The sequence below is a fragment of the Macrosteles quadrilineatus genome, unplaced genomic scaffold (genome assembly GCF_028750875.1).
Source record: "Macrosteles quadrilineatus isolate MER2022 unplaced genomic scaffold, UCM_ALF_1.0 Scaffold_2__2_contigs__length_208266976, whole genome shotgun sequence".
NCBI lineage: Eukaryota > Metazoa > Arthropoda > Insecta > Hemiptera > Cicadellidae > Macrosteles > Macrosteles quadrilineatus.
This window is the reverse complement of record NW_026542595.1, coordinates 127,045,934-127,071,547: the sequence shown is the minus strand read 5'-3', so window position 1 is coordinate 127,071,547 and position 25,614 is coordinate 127,045,934. Positions and strand designations below refer to the sequence as shown.

The following is a 25,614-nucleotide window of genomic DNA, read 5'->3' as shown; positions in this document are numbered from 1 at the left end:
TGTCGAGGAGGTTGACTGCCAGGAAATTTGGATGGGTTTCTAATTTTCTTTGGTATTTTTCACTTCGTTTCTTTATTTATTCTTTAACATAGGGTAATTTTGTATCTTGATGAATTACTTTATTTGTGACAAACCAAGGTGCTTGTAAAATTTTTCTCAATGTTTTCGATTGAAACCTTTGAACTATTTCTATAATCATAGATAAATCATAATGCTTAGTAAACTGTGATTGAGTGATTAGTAACCATGATAACTTTAGTAAGGTTGTGAGTTGTGATTGGCCGATGAGTAGGCCTAAATATGGCGACTTGTTGAATTTGTGTATGAATTGAAGAGAAACCAATTAAAGAACAGAAGAACAAAGAAAAAGAATAACGAGATTGTTCTCGTTACATTCTTTTTTAAGAGTGTTTTAATTATCTCTAAATATAATTTTACACTTTTTTATTACTTATCTATCAATTCCTATGCTGTGATACAGCACCTATCGGTAGCCTATCTGTCTATCACGAGCAGTACCTTATAACACTTTCTAAAGGTTCCTTTAATATTTACGTTATTTATAGCAATGCAATGTTTGGCTAGTGATTAGTTGAGTTTGAGTTAGCTACAATTTTAAACGTTGCCGTTTGTACAACTGAACCAAGATAAATGATTTTAAATTTACAATAATAATGTTATTGCACAATAATAATGATTATGCAATATTGAATTTCGTTTATAAAAAAGCTAATCGTGACGTTAATGGCTGTTTTGCTGTTTACAGCGTTTTAATGAGTTTGTCATCTGTTTTTATACTATATTGGATTAACCGTATTTTTCATTACCCCCCCCCCTCTCCCTATTAACTCAGGTAATCGAGTATCTACACAATATTGTAAAGTATTGTAGCCTATGCTACTTGATTGTATTTTAACGAGCTTTATGTCAACAAAGCGTTCTGTGCTAAGTCGCGGTGTAGCTGGACGTGTCTGTACCACGCGTTATCTTTTATCTATCACAGCAGTTGAGCCATCCCGTGCGCTCCCTCTAGATCTCACGTCTTGCTAATCTTAAATAATAACTTTCTACACGAATCCTAAACTATCCTAAAATCCTATTTTAACTAATTCAATTCAATAACTATTGTCATTAATTAATCCACTTTCTATCTGGTAACTGTGTAATATATTTTTGATTGTCGTCACGTTGAACACTGTAGCAATTAGCTTTAGCCACCCCCCCCCCCCATTTGAATATTTTGAGCCCCCCCCCCCCAAGAATTTCAATGACGCAGTCTGCGTCACAGCCCCCCCTTGTGGGCACCCCTGGCTAAGGTTATAAGGTTTTTTGTCAGGAAAGCAGGTTTTTTGAATGGAAAAAGTCCTTTAGGGCACAAGAAACAGCATCCTTAGTGATGGTATTATTGTTTTTGGTTTCCTACCAACCAAACAAAAATGATTAGCTAAAGATACATCTTTCTATGACCATTAGCTTAAGAAGAATATATATATATGTTTAAAATTAGTAATTTTGTAAAACTGAAGGTGAATTAAAGGATCCAACAATATCTGTATCATCATTTATTTTGAAAGGGCATTCTCAATTTCCAAAAAAACAAATGTATTTACTCTTCCACCTATAAAATATTAACTGCAACTCGAGACTAAAACCCCCTAACTCAACCGGAACAGCTTTCTGTATTATTCAAGTGTGTTTTACGGACAGTGAAGTATCCACCCACACAATGGCAGCGAGACAAAGGAGGTTTAATATTTTAACTGTTAGTCAGCTGATAATTAACAGCTGACCTGTCACCCACACAACTGTCTGTAGCTTTCCCTCCATTTATGCAGTTTCTTCGTCTCCATTATGACAGATGATGATCTAATGATAGTGCAAACAATCTGTCAATTGTCCCAATGTGTCTAAAGTTGGATAAAGGAGTTGGAACCCAATTAGATTTCTAAGTGACAGTCAAGCAGCCAAATTGTGGTTTGGAATTTAATTGACAGTTTTAGTTTTATTTTGTATGTCATTGTAAATAACATATTTAACAAACCATCGACTTTTGGTGGAGGAAATTCTTAGATACAGAGAATTTCAACACACAAGAGTAACTTTTGCTTTTCTAGATTAGTAACAAACTAAACGGTTAAAACCATTGGTGGTTGGTGAGTATCGAACCTAAAACTTCTAGACATAAGTACCATGCTCTACTAGACAAGTCTCAGATTTGTCTAGCATTTTAAAAGAAAGCTTCACGGTGCTTATCTAACCCTAGCGTCAACCTTTTCTAGAAAGCATCAACTAATATTTGATCAAAAACGAAAACTAGGTCAAACCAGTACAGTATCCACTTGTATTCCAAAAGTGTTTATCTAGTAATATAAGACGACCACTCAGTTTTGTTAATCAGTAACCATGAACGACAAATGTTTTAAGTCTTAATAGCATTTTTTATTCAGTTATCGATGCTCTATTTCATTCAATTGTTGTCAAAATGTGATATTTTAGATCCTCCACTTCTGTATTTATCTAGGAATATTCAGATTAAAGACAATAACTCAATAAACTTAACAAGTAACTACAATAAAGGAAAACAAATATTACAAAAATATTGATGAAATGGTCAATTTGGTCACCTATGTCTTATTTAAATTGTATTCTAAGGTGATATTCAAACTAGGGAACAAAATGGAGTAGCAAATATTCTAAACATCAGTTTGGTTAACCAAAATTACATTTTTTCCAGAAAGATATACTAATAGAGACAGTTGATAGGACGTGTTCCTGTTACTTGATTGTTTATACTCTGTCCAGTGAAAGCTGGCCTCCTTGACCCATCGTCTCAAGGTCCAGAAGGCTTGTTCCTTGTTCATTCATCATTAGACAGACTTAATCATTCTTGAAAGAAAAAACCATAGCAGGGCTGTCTCCAATAAAAATGTCCAGTAAAAGAAAATCGTACCGTTCTGGGTCTAATTCTAGTTTTTTTTTTTTTGGAATGACAATTGTTTTTTAGAGAAATATACTGACCATAGACAGTGAAGATTTTTATGTTTTTGAAATGAACTTTGGCTGGTTCATCCTGTTGCAACTTTAGCATTATTCTAATAGCTCTTTTGCTGCTTTAAAATTTTTTATAGGATGAATTATTTTGCTGAGCCGTAGAGTGCTATGACAAACTGCTACGAATGAACACGGACAAAACAAATGTTCTATAAGATTTTTAAGACACAGTACAAATTTTACCGTCAAATCATGGATTGCAGAATCAATGGAAATGTATCGTATAATAAGGAGAACTGATGCCAACAAAACGTGAAATCCAGTAATGGTCCCATTCTGGAGTCTATGTCTCTAGGTCAAACCTTGAAACGACCTTGTAACCAGTTGTTGGGATAGACTAAAGGACCCTACACGACCGACATCGATCTCGCTGATACTGGGGCAACCGTTACAGTTTAGTGTTTACTTCATCTGTACGATAATCATTTAGTCTAATGTGTTTAGAATATAGCTCACATTTACCTCGTCCACTTTCCTACAAACAAATCTATATCAGGAGGGCTTTGAACTTTCATCAGGTATTTCAACAGATCTTAAACATCTAATTGCTGTGAAGACATGTTTTTCTCCACTTGTGTTAAAATAAAATAAATTAAACTGCTACAAAATATGAAATTATATACAAACTGATTTCAAAGAAGACAATCGTTTCCAAATTCTTACACCTGTCTATTTACAGTGAATGGAACACACCCTGAATAAACAACAGTTAAAGATGGGATTGTCTAGCCGGTCGAATTTGACTGTTTTTTTCATCTGAAATATACTAGGGTCAAGTGTAGGTATTTTGTCCGCTGAACTCAACAAGGAAAACCAACAACATTCACAATTCCACAACCAAACTCAGCAGAGGAAAACCTGCCTTATCTAATCCAGGGTTTGTCAAAGTGTTTTTTGCAAATCCCAGCGGTCCAAGGGTATATATTTAGATTGTCAAAAAATATTCAGTTTTAAATCACTAGTATAAAAAAATCTGCTTTTGCAAAAAAAATTTAACCTTACAATACAAGCTCAACTCGATTCAATAGATATATGGCTTACATTAAATGAAGCCATTGAGAATAGAGTTACCCTAACAAACTAGGCAAACCCTAAATTTTCTAAGGGAGCCTAAGTAGTAAACAAGAAAACACCTTGAGCACTAACCGGATACTGAAAGAACCAAACATCAAACAAACTAACCATGCACATTAGCATTTGTTGAGCAACTTATTAGCATAAAATTGGTCCAAGTTCATTCCAGATCGCTTCCTCTTCCTAGGTATAGAAGCAATAATAGTAAACAACTGAAGGCCATCTGAAGATTGAAGATCTACTTTTTCAATGGAAGAAGCTGTTAAAAGTCAGAATAGCAATGCAAATTTGTTAAATAAGAATGAACAATTATTCAACTGAAACCGTATCTAGAAAATTATTACTCAATATAGTCAAGAGAATTGGAGAGAACAAGTAGACAATCGTAGAGTAATTTATTTCCAATCAACAATTATTTAATACATACCATGGAGAAAATAACAAAATTTTAGCTGAAATCCACGAAGGGGGTGGGGAGATATCTTACATTAATGATAATTATTTTAGGGTTATGGTTTCTTACGATGAAAATAAATGTTGTCCCTACTGGAGAACCAACTACTAGTTAAGTAGCCTTGCTTTCTAAATTTTTCGTTTATAAATGTCTAATGTATAATAGAAATATATAATAAGAAAAAAAAAAATAGTTGTTGAACGTTATAAAGATTTGAGTTGAGACTGAGAATCAATCTCTTCTGCACATGCTGAGTGTTTGTTTAGAGAGCAAAAACGCATTACATAAACAACATTTCTTCTGCAGATTCCAATGGGATAAAAACAAAACCAGTTATTGGAAGTTTTCTCTGGTGTAAATTTTCAAGACATTGAATTAGAGATTAGATAAACCGACTCGATGACAAAATCAATTGGTTGTCAAGTCACAACAAATTTTATCATACTTTGTGGTTGGCTGACCAGGATTTGCTTTTTAAATAATTTAATATATAAAAAATAATAATATAATATATAAGACTTAGCGTCTTGAAGCAATCCAGTTTTTGTACTCAGTGTACAGCTGTTTCGGCTTTATAAAGCCATCTTCAGCGCATTCTTCTAGAGGTCAATTCATTATAAATATGTGAACATTCTGGTTCTTGTCAACTTTTTACATCACATTTTACACAACACAAAAATGAAAACATAAACTTTGGTAGGCCTACCTTACTTGTATGTCCATTTGAAGATGGCTTTATAAAGCCGAAACAGCTGTACACCGAGTACAAAAAATGGATTGCTTCAAGACGGTAAGTCTTATATATTAAATTTTATCATAACGTAAATTTATTCAAGGGAGTGATTGAAAATAATATATACGGATATGATTAAAGTATTACAGCAGTACTCGATACATTTCCATTGATACTACAAAAATATAAATATAAACATCAAATTTTCCTATTGCTCTCTATTAAAATATTACTGGCTTCAGTCAAAACGCATTTTGAAAAAAGACAAATCCTTAAACACAAGATAATACAAAAGATTCAACAGTCAAAGTCTACTATCTCTATGTCAACAGATACAGTTTTTTTATGTTCAAAGGTTCAAATTACTTAGAAGACTAAACAGTTCAAATAGAGCACACAGAAGTAACATAAATTATCAAAGTACTACAGACCAAGTATCAAACTATTTCCACTTGTCACAGCCAAATATTTTTTCCTAAAATAGTCCAGGAGCAAACTGCACATATCCAGCTTCCGTGGGATTTTTTGTGAAGGGAATGTGTGACTATGTGGAATCTCTTTATTATATGTCACATAATGGTGTAGTAGCGGGTGTTTACCCTCAAAATGCGGGGTTTGGTTTTTATGACGTCGTAAATCCAAGATGGCCGCCATGTGTGACATCTATTCATTAAATTAATAATAACTCTTTTCAGAGTAAAATAATCGAATTTTAATTTACACCATTGAATTCAGCTCAAAAAATCAAACAATTTGGTGTTTTGAATCATTGCTCTATGACCATTGGTTACCGAGATATTGAAGGCGGAAAACACAGAACATTGTCCCCATGTTATCCTTATGGGGAAAAAATAAAATTGTATATCTAGCTTATTACTCAGCATATCTTAATAATGATTGGTATGTGGCTTCATTTAGTAGAGATCTACTTGATTATGGCCTAAAATCCCACATGTTTACATTTCCGTGGCAGCAAACCTGCATACTAACTTCCAATGTTATTCTTACGGACAATTTGTTGCATGCTTGTTCATGAACATACTTTGAGAAATGATGATGTGTGGCTCCATTTTAATTATTTATTGAAGCACTTGTAATTCGTTGAGTATACAGGTCTGCTGCTACGGGTAGGTCTGCTATAAACAAATTACAGGTATTAGAAAATAAAATACATTAGACTATAGTTGTGAGGCATATGTAATGTTGTAGGATTTTGAATTAAGCAATTGTATGATTGTTGGCGATTGATAGGTAATGACATGTAGAACCGTGTACTACCGAGTATTTTGTCTGAAAGTGTGGCCAAGCTGGTGTTTTTGGCCGCCATCTTGGATCCGCCATATTGGATGTTAATAATTTTTTTATACAATGCTAGTGTTGTGACACATCATTATGAACTAAATTTTCACACTGATTTCAATGCTGAAATATGTTTTTAAATATATTTTTTCGTTTGGAAGATATATTCAAATAAAAACTCTCCCCCATACATTTCTTACGGACGTTTCGTACTTTGAACATTTTTAAGATTCTTTTTCTTATATCTCCAGTTCCTATTAACGCTTGCAGTTCGTTCTAGTCTTAAGATATTCAGTGATGTATGAGCTTTCATTTGAGCTATTGATCTTTAAATACGGTTGAGTTAGAGCATTAGAATCGAGCTACGAACCCTAACACAGTATTAAATTTAACTTATTACAAATCTGTTCATTTTATTTTATTTATTTATTTGTTAACGGTTGCACCATTTTTACATGAATAATACAATAATCTTACATACGGAAGAAGCAGAAAAAAATCACAGGCCAGTACAAAAGTAGTGAAAAAAAAACTGGAAAACAAGACTTCAATACAAGACATAAAAAGATAAATAACAACTATAAATAACAAACTATAAATAACAAACTATGAATAACAAACTATAAGTAACAACTATAAATAACAAACTATCTGAACAAGTTGACAAAACGAGATATTCGAAAAACAAAACCAGTATAGGAACAATAACAATGATGCAATGCAGTAGCCGAGTGAAACTTCAGTAAAGAGGCAGAACAAACGAATAACAGATAAAAATTTCAGAAAAATAACAATATGATAAACTCTGTACAAGAACAAGATATAACAATGCAATAACAACAGGATAGACTATATTAACAAAAATAAATAACAATGCAATAAATAGAAAGTTTGGAAATATGCAAAGATTGATGCAGGAGTTCAGCAAAAAAAGAAAAAAAGTTCTGTTGTTATTAAAAGATGTATATCTCGGGTTATTAGTACGTCACTAAGTTCTTCCTGGTCTCAAACTACTTGGTTAATGTTTGATTTTACAGTTTATTAATCACTAAATGAAATCTGACTAAGTTATTTTAAAATGAGTCATGAACCATCATTTAACATTAAATTATTTTTATGTCCAAAACTTTCTTTGGTTAAAGACATACAGGGCTAGTCATCAGTGTTACATTTTTTAGACGTGGGACCTTTTAGACTTATATGCCTCATCACACATAATTTACTTTGTACTTACACCAAACAAATGTTGTAACCCTAATGACCAGCCCTGTATGTCTTTAATTGCTTTAACCAAAGAAAAATTTCTAAATAAAAATAATTATTAATGTAAAATAAAGGCCCATGACTCATTTTCAATTAGTCAGATTTCATTTAGTGATTAATAACATTTTAAACCAGACATTTACTGAGTAATTTAAGACTAGAATGAACCTTTTGCCGTATTAACAAACCGAGATATAAATCTTTTAATAAAACTGATTTGGAAAAAGTTAAATTTAATATTGTGTTGTGGTTCATAGCTCAACTCTAACTCGTCCGATTTTAATGATCGATAGCTTAAATAAAAGCCCTTACATCACTGAATACTTGAAGACTATAACGAATTGCAAGCGATAATAAGAACTGGATATATGAGAAAAATAATCAAAGTACGAAACGTCCGTAAAAGATGTATGGGAGGGGGGGGGGAGTTTTCATTTCAATATATCTTCGAAACGAAAGACGATATTTACAAACGGTTTTCGGAATTGAAATTAGCGTAAACATCTATAGTTTATAATGATGAGTCACAACACCAGCATTACATTAAAAAAAATATATTAATATCCAATATGGTGGATCCAAGACGGCGGGCCAAAACACCAGCTTGGCCACACTTTCAGACAAATCACCCGGTAGTACACGATTCTATATGTCACTACCTATCTATCACCACCAATCATAGTTTTTATTTGAATATATCTTCCAAACGAAAAAACATATTTAAAAACATATTTCAGCATTGAAATCAGCGTGAAAATTTAGTTCATAATGATGTGTCACAACACTAGCATTGTATAAAAAAGTTATTAACATCCAATATGGCGGATCCAAGATGGCGGCCGAAAACACCAGCTTGGCCACATTTTCAGACAAAATACTCGGTAGTACACGGTTCTACATGTCATTACCTATCAATCGCCAACAATCATACAATTGCTTAATTCAAAATCCTACAACATTACATATGCCTCACAACTATGGTCTAATGTATTTTATTTTCTAATACCTGTAATTTGTTTATAGCAGACCTACCCGTAGCAGCAGACCTGTATACTCAACGAATTACAAGTGCTTCAATAAATAATTAAAATGGAGCCACACATCATCATTTCTCAAAGTATGTTCATGAACAAGCATGCAACAAATTGTCCGTAAGAATAACATTGGAAGTTAGTATGCAGGTTTGCTGCCACGGAAATGTAAAAATGGGGGATTTTAGGCCATAATCAAGTAGATCTCTACTAAATGAAGCCACATACCAATTATTATTAAGATATGCTGAGTAATAAGCTAGATATACAATTTTATTTTTTCCCCATAAGGATAACATGGGGACAATGTTCTGTGTTTTCCGCCTTCAATATCTCGGTAACCAATGGTCATAGAGCAATGATTCAAAACACCAAATTGTTTGATTTTTTGAGCTGAATTCAATGGTGTAAATTAAATTAAAATTCGATTATTTTACTCTGAAAAGAGTTATTATTAATTTAATGAATAGATGTAACACATGGCGGCCATCTTGGATTTACGACGTCATAGAAACCAAACCCCACATTTTGAGGGTAAACACCCGGTACTACACCATTATGTGACATATAATAAAGAGATTCCACATAGTCACACATTCCCTTCACAAAAAATCCCACGGAATACAGTTTGCCCCCTGACTAAAAACCAAATCCAACAAATTGAAACTATTCGCACGCATAGTTCACCATAGAACAAATGCATAGCATATGATAAAAGTCAAAACTCAAAGCAAAAAATACAAATCCCCATAAAGGACCAACACTATTTTTTCACGATTTGACATTCAAATTATATCACCTATGTCAACCGATAAAGAAATCATATTCGAATAGGAGTTCAAATTCATAAGACTTTACAGTTCAAATAAAACACAGAGATGAAATAACTCAAATGACCCGACAAAACAAAAAAGTCTCCAAACTATCTAAACACGCTTCAAAGCTAAATATATTTTTCAGAAAACGTGAAATATAAATCCTTAAACATAATTCACACAGTAAAAACAATCACTCCAGTTAAGACTCACCATGAAAAAGACAAATTCCCAGACACAAATGTATCCATACTATCTTTCACTAGACACAAACTCCACTGAACGTTATCGTGGTGAGCTTCCAATGTCTAAAAATAACGAGGAGTCGCTGCCAAGAGTTTGACACTTGCAAAACTTCCGTCAGTCAGTTCCGTTGTACCTCAAGGCGTTCCAGGTTCAATACTAGTCGTTAACCATCGTTACAGCCTCACGGCCTTCTCGTGAACCCCGTCATTAACTGTTGATTGGTATTTTTTAGAGGAATATTTTCATTCGGGTTTAATTTAAGTGTTTTGCAAACATCGTACAAGGAAAACAGTGTAGGGTTAGGTGTTTTTTGTAAGCTTTGGTGGAGTGTAATTAGATTTCACATTTTAATTTACTTCTCACTTTAAAGCATGATAAAACAATTAATCCAAGGAACTAACAGTCGAACATGTTGTTTGTAAATTATAAGGGATGTATTTGTACTTAATTTACAATCTGAAATAAGTAAGTTTCACATTTCACAGTACAATTCATCCAATTTTTTGTAGGCTATTCTTATCTATGACAGTATAATAAGATTTTAAACACATAAGTATATCAAAAGTAGGCTAAACATTGTAATTTATTTATTAGTTGTAACAAGGATCGTTATAAATTTACTTTCTAAAGTTAAACATTTGGAATATTCGTGTGTTGCAATCCTGGAAAGATGATTTTTTTTTGTTTTCACAAAATGTACTTACTCCAGGGATTTTAAATCTGATACTAAGACTACTCGCTGAACTTTTCATTACATATTTTAATGAACTTTATTATTTGAAATTAACTTGATCAGGGACTAACTATCTCCTGTAGTAAAATAAACAGATTAAAACTTTAAAACGTACAAAAATATAAAATAGTGCTTATGAATTGCAGTTTGGCCAGGTGAAAACTTGGCACCCTGATAAGCTGTCTGCAAGTAGGAAGCGATTATGATTCAAATCTCGTATTTTTTATGTCAAGGCGACCAACCAACTAAATCAGCCCGACCCTACTTGTCTCCAATGAAATTTGCAATGCAATAAGTGAGAGCAACTGACGAAGACTTGCCAAAACTGCAAACTGCAAAATTTAAGGCTATGTTTTATTAACTATCATCTGCTTCAAAACCCTTTTTCTATAAAAAGGGCTATCTGGATGATTATTTTAAACTAGGAGAAATTGTCCTTTAGTTTGGTTTTAATTTTGGTACAGAATGTGAACAGTGTGAATAGTGAAGGTTGTAATATTTGGCCTATAAGAGTATTTTATTATTTATGTTAAGACTTGGTTTTAAAACTGCAAATCCTGACTTTGTCATGATATGTAATTGTATCATTATGACAAATAAATATTGATTGATTGATTGATTGAAACCTTTACTAAACATACAAAAAGAGGATAAAGCTATATGATCAAGATTTGTAATACGAGATTTTGTCTACTATACTCAGAAAAAATAACAACTTTTAACCCATAATAAGAGTTAGGCATTATATAAAAAAAATTATTTAACCTAAAGATACCATTTACTTATTTAAAAAATAGTCAACATGCATTGCAGACTAAGGAAAAGCGTTGAACGGTAAAAGTCATAAAAAGTCCTAATATTCATCAAATTATTATTAATCAATTTCAACAACAAGTATAACATAAACAGTAATGCTTTTGCAACAATATATCAAGGACCCGATATAGCAAGTAAGCACTATATAAGGTGAAATACAAATCATAAAACTCATTGTTGTAAATCCAGTCAAAGTGTTTAAAACAAACAAGTCTAGAATTACAAAGTAAGTATAATATACATGGAATGTGCTACATTGCAATACATTTGTACGTCATGTTTAAATTTGAAAAATTGTTGGATAACATTAATATTGGTTTCAAAAGTTCATTACTGACACTTACTAGGTAAGAATAAAATAAGTGTGGAAGAGGGAGCAAACTATGAAACAACTAGTACATGGGAAATCCTAAAAAGAATTCTGGGAAAGAAATCATGAAACGACATCGGCAAGTGGGTCGGGCAGACTTTCTGAACCACAACGAAACATGACAGAGAACAAACAAGGTACGATAAACCAGCTGTCAATATAAAAGGCTTGATGTAAGATTTTAGGCATACACATAATATACTTTCTTTTAATGATCAGGCGATTGATTAATTTATCCAAGCATTTCTTTTTCTAACACTTTTCGCCAAGCAATTCAAAGTCTTGACCTTGAAAGATTATCAAAGACATTTGCCATTAAGCTATGAAGCTGGATAATAGTGAATGCGTAATGGAAAAATACTGAAGTTGAAAATTAGTTATGCTAATTAGGACTATATTTCACACACTTTGGAAGATTGTATAGGCCCTAACTATATCTGTGAGATTTTAGGAGTGTTCTTATTGAATTAATATTTTAATAGAACATACCCTAATCTAAACTAAAATCAAATCCAGGCAAATTTGTTTAACGGGGCATCATACGCTCCATGGTAACAATGTAAAATTAGCAACCTTAATGTCCCATTTACTTATAGACCACTAGAGCTGCCATCTGATTTTTTAAAAGTTATAATTCATGCTTTTGTATAAAACTGGTACAAAAATTATTTACTCTTAATAAAATCTTAATGTATATATTTTTTTATATAGGCCTATATAGGTACTTTAAAATTCACTTTTTTGTGTGTATAAATGGCAGTAAGATTTTTCTTAGGTAGAGTATATTATTAACCACTTCTGTTATTGAAATAGCTTCAAATATATTCTGTGAAAATTTCATTGTTCCATCTCATATAGTTCCTGAGAAAAAGGGACATATATGTATTTTAAACATTTGTTTATGAAGAAACAGGCTTAAAAGTCGAGATTACAAGTTTACTTATTACTCAAATGTAAATAAATACTACCGAGTAAGGTTTCATTTAAAAAATAATTTCTAAGGTTAGGAGTTTTTTATAACTAGACCTACTGTACTAATAAGGTGTCATTTTGTTCAGGAAGTAACCAAAATAATAAAAATTTTTAAACAATTATTTTTTGCGTATGATGCCCCCTTAAAGCATTACAGTACAGTATATTACTGTATATGAAAATAATTCTAGATATTACAACAAATCTAAATTAAATTCTTTGGCATAAATCAAATACCTGCTACATGCCAAAGAATGGGGTCTGACTTAGGGGAGGTACGAATGAGGCATTTAGTTCAAAATTCCTCCGCGAACAGCGCTGTAGTAGAGAGCACTTTGTCAATGAAGGTTTACTATTCGCAAAAATAGTTCTGTTCATAAAATAAAATTATAAATGCCTCAAATTCAATTTTATAATTTTTTAATTATAAAATTAAACTATCATAACCTAACCGAACTAACCAAACTTGCTGATAATTAAATAATATAAAAAAGATTAGTAATAGAAAAAATAATTATGTTTATTAAATAAAACTAGAAATTGCTCAATTAAAATTTTATAATGACTTAATAATAAAATTAAACTGTCATAACCGAACCAAACCAACCAAACTTGCTGATAATGAAAAAATCTGAGACAAAAAGTTAATGCAACCAGCGAGATTCGAACCCGGGACCTTTAGCACGCCAGCCCGCCACGCTAACCACTAGACCACCGAAGCCGTTTTCCACAAACCGTATTGTTACGGTAATAGCGTTCCCTCAGCTAATAAGAAGCCCACAGCTGTCATCGTAGCCTCTTCCGTACCTCCCCTGAGTAAATACCTTTGCAAGTTTTCAAATTTTATAAATTTTTTACATAAAAATTATAAGTTCTCCTTTTATATTACATTTATTCAAACTGTTTCACCCAGTAAGTTTGTTTCTGTGGTAGCAATTTAGTATAAACATTATTGTAGATTTTGTTCTAAGGTAATTAGCTGAAAATAAGCTTTGATGAATTTTGTTTTGCACAAAGTGATTCACAATGTCAAACAACATCAGTGCTAAGTCTCATTATGAGTACCTGCAAGAAAACTAGTACCAGTTTCAATTTACAATAAAAAGGGAAAAAGTCACAGAGTGTGACAAGTAAATTGCTTATCAAACCTATATAATACACTAACTGACCTTCTACATCACAGCTAGTACTCAGGATTGTAACTCTATAAATAGCAAGATGTGCCTAAGTCCGTAGCTTGTTGAACAATATTTTTAGCCACTGAACCATTCTTTAACTTATTTACAAAAAGAACACTTTGCTCTTTTTTTGCATACATAAATTTGTCTTAAAATGAATTAAGTTTTCCAATTAAATATGAACAGCCGTTAACTTTAGTTAGATCCCTCGGTATTCAATTGGTCTACATATTGATCAAATTTGCTATTTGACCCTATGATGAACATACAAGTTATAACAGCACAATAACATTTTTAATAATAGGACTATTTTTTTTTCAAAATCAGCAACAAGTTTTTATGAAAAAAATGTTTAGCTGATGTTCAATCTGGCTTATTTTTTTGTCCTACAGTTAATAAATTCAGTCCCACAAGAAGTAATAAAACAGCTGTTTTCGTTGCAATACGACAACAAAAATTACTAATAGTTTTAGATTATCTTTTAAATTTATTATGTAAATATCTATACCTTAGGAATTTTTTATGTGTTTTGCAATGTCGCAGTCCAAACCCTGGTCTTGTAACTATAAAATGTTGACGTTTTATTCAACAGTATCATTAACTTGATAGCCCAATGAAAATTATATCTGAATCTGGAAAGGAAACGATCTTGATTGGAATCGGACCAGTAACCTTCAGTGTTGAAGGTGAGCACAAACCAATTAGCAAGCCAAAAAACAATTTAATAATTTGGCAGATTTGAAACAACTATAAGAAAATTAATTGCAACAGATAGCATTTGAAAAGCGTGGGTTAGACATTGAAAGAAGTCTTTATTTATATTCTTCCCAGAATGACCAGGTAAGATCAGTTCAGATGTTGGTGTGAACATGAACTGTTCACGTGAACAAATTTACAGCCAGAATAGAGCTGGCATCTCTCACGTTCGTCACGGACACTCTCCCTATCTCTCTCTCTCTTTCTCTCTCTCACAAGGGAAATCTCATTGGTCCGGATCCATCAAATGTGTCATAAGTAATATTGATATTGTATAAGTAATCTATAAAAATAGTTAATACAAAAAGGGTTCTCCCTGTAACATCGCTTTTTTGCCTCTCTTACTTAACTGATTTGTATGAGTCAGGTTTATTATAAAAAGCTTATAATCTAGCCCAGGGACCGGTAGTTAAAAAGGTAATTTCCTTTTGGGCTTCATTTCTCAATTGATAATTACTCTTTATACAGTAGGCTACTTATAATGAGTGTGCAAATCGGCCGCAAATCTCACTTCAACCCTTTTCACATTGTCACAATTGCTGTTTTATTGCAAAATTATCGGATTTGAAATGCATATAGTATAGGCCTATGATGGGATAAAAACATATTTGGTCACGCAACATTTGTTTGCAAGATGATTTTTACATTAAAACTGCAATAAAATTAGTGTTTACATACGTGTAAACTAGCTTTTCTGAATTATACACAGTGTTAACTGACTACTCGATTCCCGTAAGTAGGATGGGCTAACACCTCGTTTGTATTTAAAGCAAAAAGTCTTTTTATTTTAATATGATGATATTTTATGTAAAATTTTTCAGATAAAAAATCTTTATTCGCAATGCTTCAAAGACAAGTTTTGAACCTAATTAAATGAGAAATTTGTTATATTTATAACAAAAGAATTTTAACATATTAAAGGTAGGTAATTAAACGTTTAAAGCAAATTATTTATGGTGCTACAAAAGGCCAACATTGACATTAGACTACAAGATCAGGATTTGGACGGCTTCCTTAGAATACACAACAAAATTCCAACAGCGTTGGTCAAAAATAAAAGTAATCACCATTAAGTAGTTAAATTAAACAAAAAAAAAACATGATACAGTGATCAATGTGGTCATTTCCTCATGGTTACTGTTACGAGTGTGCAGTAAATGACTGGAGGTTAGGAAGAATGGCCTTGGATGTGCCTCTTAGCTGACCTCTACGTACTGTTCCACAAGGTTAAGGACTCGGACATTCAAAAATATACCTGCCACAGCAAACAGAGCCTTGATATACCGTAAATAAACAGTAAGATATATTGCGGAAGATGCAATTGTAGATTTGATCTAGGGCTTGAAAACAGTAGTTTATCATCTGTGGGCAATACTTCAAAGTAATATATTTCATGATTGAAAATTTATTGATCGAGGTGGATTTATTGAGGAAACGATTCCCGTTTTCCACAGTTGGTTGACAAGTAATAAATATCTAACCCAAACCAAGCCCTTTAAATAATTTAGTTTTATTGTCAAAGATACATCACTCCATAAATAATACCGTAGAAAATATTAAGATGAATTAAAAGCAATTATGTATGAATATAGCGACACTACCATAAGATTTGTTAAATCTGATCGCATCCAAAGGCTTGCTCCATTGAAGTTAAGTCGTACGATTTACGTAAAATAAAGCTTCTGTAGTAGGCTATTCTTATAACTATGTAAAAGGGTGATAATTCAGTAGAGAGCGTTACTGAAATCTAGTATAAAAAATAGGTGTACAATGTCTTACCAATAATTATTACCAAGCGCCCAATAATAAAATCAGCTGTTTGACAGGTAATAAAATTATAAAAATGTCAACAGAGTAAATAAATGCAAACAGCTCGTCTTCCAAAACCCCCACCCGTAAAATGTAATAAATGCAAGGGAGCCATATAATTTTTTAAAGATCGAAAATAAGACACACACCTTTCTAGGAATAGAGCAAACAATATCCCAAAATGTATTACAAATCGTATTCATGGTTTGGTATGGTTTTGTGGACAAAATGAAAAGATAAAAATTATGCAGTAGACTATATTCTTGGAAATTTAAGAGTATACATTAGGTTGTCCAGACAACGGAGCAACAAGTTGATAGAGTTGTAGTGACTTTGAGTTTCAACCTTTGGTCTTCAGCCTTGAACGGTTCTCAGCTGTTAAATTGTTTACACTCATATAAACACAAACAACAACAGTAGGCTGGTAGGCACCATAACACTACAAACATTTGTCGTTTGTCGTTGACATGTTTGTAACCTAAGTAAAACAGTCAATGACGTTTCAATCATTCTCAACTCAACACTACAAGATTGTTTTATTGTTGCCTTTTGGCTGAAAGAAGACGTAGTTGTGTAGGAAGGTGAAACAAAGCTATACCTGGGATCATTTTAATTTTCTCCCTCTATACAATAGTAGGCCTACATGGAGAGTATTGTTTTTGTCAAAATTTTGAAGTTTGAGTTTTGGGTGGATATATATGTTTTGGGTCCCAATGGATGGATATGTCTGTTATCCATGTCTGTTATATGGCTGTGGAATGTGTGTAAAATTTTCTCATACTTGACCCAAAAGATTTTGATAAAAATTTTGTATGTCATACTCTTTTAGGCTCTGAACATGACTATAAAACACCCATTGCAGTAAAAATTACTGTTCAAAAGTTATTGCAACTTTTGTGATTTTCCCCATAAAACCTATTTATCTGCAGAAAAATCAGATTTTAAAAAATGACTGGACTAAATATGATTTAACCTTTTAATTCTAAGTGAAACAGTGCAAACCCTATTGCCGTAAAAATTAAATTATGGTTTAAAAGTTAAACAGCTTTTGTGATTTTCCCAATAAATTATCAAAGTTACTCACACCGCTTACCATTGCCATGATAAGGGTTGTTGACAAGCTAACGGGAGAAATTATGTGTCATATTCCTGATACCGTTAATAACTAGGCCTAATGTTTTGAAGTTTCCAGAAGCAAAATAAACTTTTCTTAATTTTTTTTTTTTTTATAATGGCCAATATGTGTATGTGTCCAACTAAAATATTTGCTTAGCTTCATTATCAAATCTGAGAAAGTGTATAGTCAGAATATTTTTTACTGGTTTGAGATTTACAAAGTGTCAAAAAAGCTTGACTAGTCTCAAAAAAACGTAATAAGAAATTTTTCGTTTTTTGTTACACTGCATCATGAACAAACCGTGGTTTTGTAAAATTAAGTTGGTTATACATCATCGTAAAATATATTTGATTAGGAACTTATTCCTAACCTTTGAAAAAAATCTGTCTCAATCACCAAATATATATAGCCTACATGTTAGTTCTTTCTTCTTATAAAACATGTTTACATTAATAACATTTTAATAGAAAAATATCAAGAGAAAAATGCATTTATTATGACAAACTCAGGTAAGGAAATTCGCTAGGTTTGCGTATTTTAAAATTTTGCTTGCTTAAATTCTACTCAAGGCTTTGCCAATTAGTAAGTAAATCAAGGTCAATTTAATTTATATAAAGGGCAAAAACAGGTTCGTAAAAGTCACATAAAAGTGTAGGTCAGCAGATCAAGTTCTCCAAGAAACATTCATGTTGTCTTGTTATAATTTACGAGCTTTGCTTTTATAGTTCTGTCCTTGTCTAACATCCTTTCCTTACTTCCTCCGGGAAGTATTTCGTTACAAGAAGCTTAGGATATTCATCAAATTAAGTAACATTCGCTCAAATGAATTATGATCTAATTATGAATTTATGATGAGAAAAAGGTTGAGATTTCAAGATGCAAAGTTTAACATTTACATGATTGATTTGCAGTTTTCATTAGTTTTAGATTTGTTTTGTATTAGATTAACCTAGTAGGAGCAAAAAATTACCTTTGAAAACATTATTGCGCTTCAGGTTATATTTTTAAGCGAAACCAGTTGGCTGATTAGGATAATTTTGGAAAGTTGATTTAAGGTTTAGCTAGCTTACCTTAGAAAGTTAGAAACCATCGGGCTAATATATACTAAAACCACAAAAGATAACATTGTATATTCCCTCATAAAATAAGACTTTTCAGAGGGTAAATTTTCTTCAACTGTTTAGGCCTATATAGGGTGGTCAAAAAAGGTGGGGATATATTTTACTTAGTGATTTCTTGGGTCAAAACAAAGAGAAAATCAAGAATAACATTTTTCCAAAATCGCTTCGTTAACCAAATATCCGCCATTTTGTATTTTTTACATAAACATTTTTATTTTTGAATTTTTTCAACCAATCTTTATAAAACTTGGTATGTAGGTTAAAGTAGAAAAGACCAATGTTAGAAAAACAACTCATCTTGATTCAACTTGAAATTTAAAAATGGCGGCCAGCCTAATTACTCAAAAGCGGCTAATGTTATGAAAAAATGTCAAGAACACTTTTATTTAGCATTTCTAATTCCCTATCAAACGGTACCAGGTTTAAAAAGATCGAATAAGACATAGCTGAAATATTAAGATATTTTGTTGTAAAATGGGGTAGAATAAGGAAGAAGCTAGTCAGGTTTGCCCCATTTTACAACTAAAAATCTTAATATTTCAGCTATTTCTTATTCGATCTTTTTGAACTTGGTATTGTTTGATAGGTAATTAAAATGCTAAATAAAAGTGTTCTTGGCATTTTTTCATAAAACCAGTCATTATCGAGTAATTTGAGTTTAAAATTTTTAAATGGCCGCCATTTTGAAATTTTAAGTTGAATCGAGATTAACTTATTTTATGACACATAAAAAGTTTCATAAAGATCGGTTGAAAATATTAAAATATAAAAATGTTTATGTAAAAAATACAAAATGGCGGATATCTGGTTAAAAAAGCGATTATGGAAAAAAATGTTATTCTTGATTTTCTCTTTATCAAAATCACATAAAGCGACAACCCAAGGAATCACTAGCTAAAATATGTCCCCACCTATTTTGAACACCCTATATACTTTTATTGGATATTTATTAGCCCCTGGACTCTCATTTTCTCAGGTAAGCTAGTTCAACTCTATTCTCTTTCCAATAAAATCCCTTGAAAATACAAGTCATTGTTAGACACACAAATGTAGAGATAGAGGTGTGTTTGTTAACTAGTGAAAATTTATTTTTATTTGTTTGTTGATACTGGAACTGTACTTCTTGAATAATTTTAAAACAAGTTGGAACAAGTTTAGAATACAAAGAGCTGTGGAGAAGAGCAAAATATAGTCCTGTTGGTGAAACAATAAAGAAAAAGGCCACACCCTAAGACCAAATAACAACATTGCCCGACAAGCCCTTGAATGGAACCCTTGTGGAAACAGAAAAAGGATGACTTGGAGAAGATCTGTAGGCTACAGAAAGAAATCGAGGAAGAAGGCAAGAGCTGGGGAAGTGTAAAAAGGATGGGCCAGAATCGTGTGAGGTGGAAGGCATTTGTTGCAGCCCTACCTCCCACTTGGGAAGAAAGGAACTAAGTCAACACGAACACATATAACTTATAAAAACCTAAACACAAAATGTTATCATACAATTTTCCTTATGAACCCTGGAAAAAATGTACAACTAGGCCTACTTTAAACTCATATTTCATGGGCTACAGAATCTTTTTGGGTGATCTTGGTCATGTGTGTTTGGAAATAAACTGTTTCCACGCACCACGTAGACCAAGCAAGTTTATGGTGAAACTGTGAATACCGGTATTCCATTCTTTACAAATCGAGACAAAAGGAGAAAGCATGTAAATCTAGTGTGTGAGGGATTTAAAATAGAGGTCAACAAAGAAACAGGTGAAAAGTTTTTATCCGTGATTTCTTGGATAACTAATGAGCTCCTGGATTTACGGAGCTTGGATTTAAAGAGCTTTTATTCCCCTTATTTTACCTTACACCATTGATTACCCTGAGAATTATCATTAAACATCACCGTGATAGTTGTTTCCTTAGCACAAGAATATTAAAATGCACTTACATCGTCTGGTTCTGTAGTCTGAAAGAGGTAGCAGTAGAGTATGGACTCTGCGAGATCCCGCAAGAAGTATCCGAAGGTGGTAACATTCCCGTGGATCATGAGATGTCGACACACGAGGTAGAGAGCATGAGACATGAGAGGAGGATCCCTGGATCTCGCATCCCTCGAATAACACATCACACATCCGCTCTTCACTCCGAGAGAAACCTACCACCAACATGATGGAATACAATGTGCACTGGGTGGATTTTTTACCCTCATAGTACTACAGGGTGCTTTGCCTAACCATACTCATACCGAAGAGAGCTAGACTAGCTAGACAAATCAATATTCCAAAGTCAGGGAAAAAATGCTCCCTTAGCCTATTTTTGTTTAGCCTACAGTAGGCCTACTATAGGATTTGAAAGACCTTTTTATTATTTTCTATATCAATACTATAATATTACTAAATTATGATGTTAACCTGCTGTTGTGTGCATTTAGTTGTACCAGTACCTACTGATTGTTTGATAAGGCGGTAAGCAATAGTCACTTACGCTGATCTTGTTGGCTAGGCTATATTTAGACTATATTCTACAAACGAAAATAAGTTACCTAATCTATAAAGAATAAGTTAATCTGTGCTAAAACGTAACAATTCATGACAAAAATCTACAAAAAGGTTCAACAATATAACGTACGTAAGTAATACTTTCCAAAACAAATAAACCGCTTGAATAACAAACTAGAGGCTATCAGGGCGACAATTTAGTCATAGGACGACTTTATAACTTTAAAACAAAAAGATATATCACAACCAAATTTGGCATATCATTACTGGTAGGCCTAATAGTAGGCCTAAGCTACTTTTTTGTGTAAACACAATGATCTGATGTTACCTATGGGGGTCAGCCCATACGGTAGGGAGTTTAAGTTGAAAATCCTAAAGGTAAGCATATGGTGATATGAACTTTAAATTAAAGTTTAGTAGAAGACAATGCCGCAAATTTGAGTTCTAAAGAACAACTGAGTAAAAAATGGCAGCCATTTGAAGATTAAAAATGAAAGATTCAAGAAATCTTTGAACGGCTGCCATTTTTTACTCAGTTGTTCTTTAGACCTCAGATTTGCGGCATTGTATTTTACTAACCAACCTTTAATTTTAAAAGTTCATATCTATCTACCTATGCTTATGTTTATGATTTTCAACTTACTCCATATGGGCCACCATAGGTGACATCCGATCACCATGTAGGCTACACCAAAAAGTAGCTTACAATTACCAGCAAGGATGCCAAATTTTGTTGTGATACCTCTTTTTGTTTTAAAGTTATAAGGTCGTCCTAAGACTTTTTTAATTGCCACCCTGTATTTTTGTTCACATGGCTTGGTTACAAAAATACACATAGAATACGGTAACTTAAACTTATTAGCAATAGGCTACAGTTGGCCGCTTTTGACCTGAATTAATGCATTAACCAGCCAATAAGTCCTTGGCATTGTTGTGTAAAATGTTCATATTTTGGAGGGTCGCTCGCAATGAAGCCGATTAACGTTAGCAACGATGTCACACTAGGAGTTAACTGACTCAAAGTTTGTTTTTGATTGAGTCGGTTCGGTCTGCCAAGTCTCATTGCAATATTTCTTTAAGACTTCTTTAGAGGTCTCACTCCACGTTTTAAAGCTTTCTGCAACGGACTTGAAATATCCAACAATTTTCTGTAGTCTTACGTAGTCCAAGTTACGTGTTAATGAACCGTGTGTGTGATAGTTCTAATGAATTTTTGTAAATAAATAAGTTTTCAAATGCTCGAATAAGTTTGAATACGCGTACCTACTATTATTACATTGAATCGCTTTAGTATTTAGGTTATTCTATGCGTTCTTCCTCATGATCGATGCACTGAATATTGACGTTGCATCTTACCTTTATTTAATGCATGACTTTTTGTAGTGTTAGCCTACTGTTTGCAGACCGGAGAAATTTTCTCCAGGAAATAAAATTTTCAGCTATCTACAGAACTTAAAGTGGTTTAGATACCTGCATTTAGGTAGGCTAATCCAATTCGTTGCTTATGTTGCAACCGGGTTCAACTCCGTGGAGTCATCTTCAGGCTTCCAAGGATATAAGTTATCACTTCATTTGAAGGTCGTCATAGTTTAAAAAAAAAACGAATAAACACGTAACAAAAAAAACTATGACGACGACTTTCAAATGAGGTGATAACTTATATCCTTGGAAGCCTGAAGATGACTCCACGGAGTTGAAACCGGTTGCAACATAAGCAATGAATTGGATTACTTAAATGCAGGTATCTAACCCACTTTAAGTATTATACGTACAGTAATCCGGAGGCTAACATCCATCAATATCTACAGAAATATTTTAAATATTACGCTACCTATTTATTAGGCAATCAAATGTAAATTATGATGTTGTGTAGGCAGGGACAAGGCTCCCAAAAACACTGAGGATCATATCGCTGTGGTTTTGGTAACATTAAACTAATTCAACGGAAAATAATTGTTGAGATTGAGTTAACGGTAGGCCTACCGTAATGTAACTTAGGCTATACAAAATGACAAATGCGACATCGGTGGGTGGAGGGCAAATGTCTTGTGCACATGTGCATCCCAATCACCACTCTTACTAACTTTTAACCTATGCTATAAAATCGTAATATAAATTAATTAAGCCTTACCTTTTGAACAGTGGAGCCTTTGCGAATTTCGGCCAGAATCCATGGTATCATGGGGTTCGATAATCTTCGATCAGCAGTGGCATAACCGAGATAATCCACTTTGTATAGCTTCATTTTGGTCTTAAGTTATTTGGCCTACTAGCCTATCTAAGAATCACTTTAAACAGTCAAAAATAGATAGGCCAAAGTACATCTAGTTCCATTGTCAGTAATTCACTCGTAGATGTAGTAACGGTAACTCTGTTGGGTATAGTTTCTTATCTGAACTATGCTAATATTGATTGAAACTATCGAATTGAAAATATTGGTTAATAATCAATATTTTTAAATATTTTTATTATAAAATAAAACTATCATAACCTAACCTAACCAACCAAACTTGCTGATGGTGAAAAAATCGCATGAAGGTTTACTAATTGAATCGATAGTTTCAATCAATATTAGCATAGCCCAGTTAAGAAACTGTACCCACTCTGTTTTTAGGAGTAGAATGAGATTTAAGAGAAATTTAAATAGAGTGAGATTTAACGTGGCTTAAAACTCTAATAGGCCTATAGGCCTAATAAAAGATTCTAAGTTAACTTCAAAATATGACAATAAGATGTTTTATCAGAGGCAAGTTGGTGCCTAAGTATTTGGCAACTATTTTGGTGCCTAGATGCTTTAGGCTAAATCCGTTCAACAATTACCGTATGCCTACCTAGCCTATTTAAGATTTAAGTTAGAATACAATTAAGTTACTTTTTTTATGGGCCTGAAAATATGACTGATTAACTAAATAAACCAACCTAGGCCAATGTTTAACAACCACCCTAAAAAGATTACCGTAACTTATACTAATCGACGAAGCATCAGGTAAATTAACTACCTATTTCAAAACTTGAATTGAGACCTACCAAATTAATAGCCTAGGCCTATATTACCTAGCAAGAATTGAAGCAAGTGGTGGGTACAGTTTCTTAACTGGCTATGCTAATATCGATTGAAAATATCGATTCGATTAGTAAACCTTCATGCGATTTTTTCACCATCAGCAAGTTTGGTTGGTTAAGTTAGGTTATGATAGTTTAATTTTATAATAGATAGCCTATATTTAAAAAAATCAATTATTAATCAATATCTTCAATTCGATAGTTTCAATCGATATTAGCATAGCCCACTTTAGGAAACTGTACCCCAAGTGGTATTGAGGCTAGGCCTATAACAGTTTTAAAATAATCACGAAAATATGAAACTTTGATGGTAAGATAAGTTAGGTCCCTAACTCAAAACATTGTTGACTTAACTTAGGCCAAAGCCTAGGTGATTCTGTGAATAAAATCACGACATAACATAAACTATTGGTATGACCACTAACAAATTTAAAGCATTGGTCCTAGGAAAGAATTTAACAATCAATCGTCAGTATTTCCATGCAAGTATGATGTTAAACAGTATAAACACTAAAAATCAATAACAGATTTGGGTGAGTTTTTGGTTAGGTTTCATGATAAATCTATGGTCTACGCCAGTCATACGTTAATTTTAAAGATGTAGGCTTATATACCTTAAGGTAAATAGTTATTGATTTATTGTATCACTAAATAAATAAAAATATTATCACTTTCTTGTGTTCAATCACGATTTCACTTATGACACTTTGGATGTACAACCACGGCACGATAACGAAACCAAAATAAACAGAAACAGAATTGAATTGAAATGGAAAGGAAACCTAAGGGAGAACAAGAGAAAGTCAGTACCAGTGGTGCCAACACACTAACAATGTACATTCAGTATTTGGTTCTCTATACTTTTATGAAATTAATATAATTAATTATAAATACATAACAATATGTATGTAACATCAACCCTCTCAACCTGGGTACCATGACTCACGCAGTCTCATGTCATCCTGCCTTTACAGAGGAAGAAGTGATGAAGACTCTTCTGAGCCTTGATGCAAAAAAGGGTTGTGGCACGGCCACCTTTAACTTCAGGCCGCGGCCTTCGAAGTGGCAACGTCGCAAGTGGTGTAGTAACAGCTGTTTTGTTTGGAAGCAGCTCATGGTATTTGTGTATTTACGAAAGATTGATCGTTGACTATGACAATATTGACTCCACTCGGTTTTCAATTCTGTATGTTTTATTTTCAATTATTTTAATAAATTTATGTTCATAAA

At 32.8% G+C, this 25,614-nt stretch overlaps 1 protein-coding gene across 4 annotated transcripts in view; it reads right to left on the bottom strand.

Annotated features, from left to right (window-relative positions):
- The window catches only part of LOC128985824 (TBC1 domain family member 1), a 58,865-nt gene extending 33,773 nt beyond the window's left edge, over nucleotides 1-25,092 (bottom strand). The window contains exons 1-3 of one of the 4 annotated variants that reach the window (XM_054405737.1): nucleotides 24,999-25,092; nucleotides 23,453-23,692; nucleotides 20,772-20,978 (exon numbers count right to left, since the gene is read on the bottom strand). In XM_054405737.1, coding sequence (XP_054261712.1) covers nucleotides 20,772-20,978; nucleotides 23,453-23,566 — 321 coding nt within the window. In that variant the 5' untranslated portion in view covers nucleotides 23,567-23,692; nucleotides 24,999-25,092. Of the gene's footprint in view, nucleotides 1-9,933; nucleotides 10,005-20,771; nucleotides 20,979-23,452; nucleotides 23,704-24,998 lie in introns of those variants that run through there. The other 3 variants (XM_054405739.1, XM_054405741.1, XM_054405740.1) reach the window with 3 other exon arrangements.
- Nucleotides 25,093-25,614: the final 522 nt, after the last annotated feature.